Source organism: Arachis ipaensis, chromosome B01 (assembly GCF_000816755.2).
Source record: "Arachis ipaensis cultivar K30076 chromosome B01, Araip1.1, whole genome shotgun sequence".
NCBI classification, from domain to species: Eukaryota; Viridiplantae; Streptophyta; class Magnoliopsida; order Fabales; family Fabaceae; genus Arachis; species Arachis ipaensis.
Window position 1 is genome coordinate 136,888,952 of NC_029785.2, and position 3,239 is coordinate 136,892,190.

At 34.6% G+C, this 3,239-nt stretch overlaps 1 protein-coding gene across 1 annotated transcript in view; it reads right to left on the minus strand.

Moving 5' to 3' along the window:
- Window positions 1–1,463, minus strand: part of LOC107615773 (vegetative cell wall protein gp1-like) — a 2,508-nt gene extending 1,045 nt beyond the window's left edge. Inside the window, exons 1-4 of the mRNA XM_016317809.2 lie at window positions 965–1,463; window positions 410–496; window positions 254–328; window positions 4–178 (exon numbers count right to left, since the gene is read on the minus strand). Coding sequence (XP_016173295.1) covers window positions 4–178; window positions 254–328; window positions 410–496; window positions 965–1,046 — 419 coding nt within the window. The 5' untranslated portion in view covers window positions 1,047–1,463. The remainder of the gene's footprint in view (window positions 1–3; window positions 179–253; window positions 329–409; window positions 497–964) is intronic.

Genomic DNA, 3,239 nt, shown 5'->3' on the forward strand with positions numbered 1-3,239 from the left:
GGCAGCGGCGCATTTCCTTGTGGCGTTGATGGCAAAGGAACAACCTCATGTGGTGGTGGTGACAATGCTATAGTAGTTGGACTTGGAGTTGTGGATGGTTCTATGTCCTTATCATGCTTCTGAGGAGTTGGAGCTGATGCAGGAAGTGGTAAAGCATCCGGAGGAAGCAAGAATGACCCTTCATTGTGAAAAACTGAAGCGTTTAGCTCGGATGATCCGAATATTACTTAATGGACTAATGTAATGAGATTACCATTTGCTACTTCTGGAGAGCTTGGGGCAATGTTAGTCCATGAACCTCTTGCTGGAGATGGAGGTACAACAAGGCCTGAATGAAGTTATAGAACATCCACATACCATAAGGTAAGTTATCAAAGATCAAAATTTACATTTAGATATGGTGACATACCATGTGGAAGTAATGGTAAACTTGGTGCATTGCTTCCAAGTGAAGGAATCACAGGAAGGAATGCTGGAGATGGAGATACAGTGGACCCTGAACAAAAGATATTATCATATGAATGCCCAAAATTCCATGGAACAAAAGATTTAAAATTTCCATCAGCAAACATATGGGTAGAATCAGTAATTTCTTCTACAAATTTGTCATTTTGATAAAATTGTAGTCACCCACATTGTCATGTCATAAAGATCAACTAGTTTCAAATCCCAGCAGTAACTTGCATTATGTTATACTACTCAAAATTAGGCTTTGGATGCAATGCAAAAGGACAAACAGATAGAAGGCATCTCCTACTCCATTCTATGGCTATTCAAACCAATCATTTAACTGTAAAATTTAACACAGAAGTTAAGTTTAGGTTCACTGAGATATAACAACATCATTGTTAAAAAGCAAGAATGTTGACCCATATCAAGTACTTCAAGGTTCTAGACTAAGAATAAGTTTGTTTTGCAAAGTTTACAGAGGACTAACATCTTATTCTGAAGATTAAGCACCTACCTTTGGATCGTGGGACAGCAACAGAAAGAAAAATGATGCAGAGCTTAAGAAGTTGCAGCATCATTGCCAATACCACCCTCATCCCATGCCAGAACACAACCTCCTCAAAAGGCCAACACTTTCTAACAAATGAGGAATAAATTACAGACACTGAAGTTGGTAACTTGAAGCAAGAACAAAGAAAAAGGGTAAATGGATTTAGAAGTAGGAGAAGAAGGCCCACATATAGTGACACTGAAGCAATCAGAAAGCTGTTTTTGGAAAACGACAACACCCAAGAACATGTGTTCCTTGAGAACAAGAGCAATGGAATTAGCAGAGATTAGAAAATTCCATGGGAGTGGTAAAACTTGATTAACCTTTTTGTTCTCTTATTTTCACCTGAAGTTAGTTGCTTAAACAAAGTTAACATGGATCCAAAGAAAGAACAAAACATCACACGTGTATTTACAATTCAGAATCACAAGAAAACTCCTTGTCCTCTATAAAAAGAGGCAGTCACATATGTATATATTTTACTAATCTTAGGCAGGAGTGTTATCGGTTTGGTTTGGTTTGATTTTGGACCAAAAACCAATCGAATCGATATGTTCGATTTGTACAGACACACAATTGTTTGGTTTGTTGTTTTTACAACAACTGAATCGAACTGAACCGAACCAATAATAGTTTTGTTCGGTCGGTATTTTCGGTTTTTAATTCTTAATGAAAAGAGTATGAATCACAATAATTAGAGGTTCAAAATAGTCAATAAATTGAAATAATAAGAGTAAAACATTGAAATAATTAGGAGTTGAGGATTTTTGTTGTTAGGTTAAAGGTTAAAATGGTAAAAATATTGAAATGTATGCATATATTCGGTTCGATTTGGTCAGAAAAAAACAAAAAAAAACCGATTTTTTCGATTTTTAAGTCGGTTGTTGTAATTTTCGATTTGATTTTGCGGTAATTTTCGATTCGATTCGGTAACTTACACCCCTAATCTTAGGTAAGGCAAAGAGGGTGTATTTTTTATTTTTTTATTTTTTATATGTATTTAACTAATCTTCTGTGATAAGGTAATAATAATGTAATGTGGTTATGTCAGTGGAGGAACATAAAAAATAAATGAATTGGTTCAGTTCAGTTCTATATCTATATAGGTTGCCTAGTTGCTTTTACTTCATTTTTTGGTAGCTCCTGTTGGCCATAATAAGATAGTGATTTATATTGAGAATAAGGGAGTGTTTTACCTGTCAAAAACTCATTCTGACACATCACACACCCACATGCTCTCATTTTACTATGACTTCCGTGACACTTAATAATAAATGGTGCATTAAAGGAGTCATCACAAGCATTAAATTAAAGATCTACTGTATTTAAATTAAAAGGCCTAGCAGTCAGTCAGAAAATAAAATTAAAAAAAATAATGACTACTACAGTATTAATTACTACTTGATCCATCACAAGCCTATGAAGAAGTGTAATCTAATTGGAAGCTGGTGTGAGTGTGAAGACTCCTCCAATTTATTTGTTTCATTCAAGATAGATATTAATGAAAAAGATGTGGCGCCCGTGACACTCTTTATAGCGGACAAAAGGTAAAAACTTGAGACATTGCTTGTCAGTTAGTACTCACAACTTAGTAAAATGTTATATCAAATCAAAGATAATAAGAATTTAGAAGATATCCTTTTCTGGTCACTGAATTTCACCCAACAAGTACTAAAATGACAAAATTGAAATTTACACTATATAAAGAACAATAAGTCATGATTAATGTGGATTTAATTATACTAGTTGGATGAGAAGGAAAGGTTCAGATAAGGTAATACTTAATTGTCACAAGAGTCGCAACAATTTAATCATGGTTCTTGTATATTACTACCAAAACAAAAGCAAAAGATGTGGACTAATAATAATACAAGACATGACAGTTGATGAAGCAATTAGAGGCAAAAAAATAATGTGTTTTTTCTTCCTTTTCTCACTCATACCTATACCACCCAAAAAAATAATGTATGGTAGTTTTCTTGGATTGTAGTGCAATGGGCAGTGGGCACTACCATCAAGATGGCGGTGCAAACTCTCTCTCTGCTGTAACACTAGGATTCATCTCCTTGGGACCCATCTCCAACCTTATTAGCAATAACTATATAATTAACAGAGTTGCATCACTAAGCATTACTATATATCCTTATTATTATTTATTATTATATACTGTTAGTGGAATCCGGTGCCTAGATGCTTCATTGCTGTTTCCAGCACTTAAATTTTACGTGCATGCGGGAAA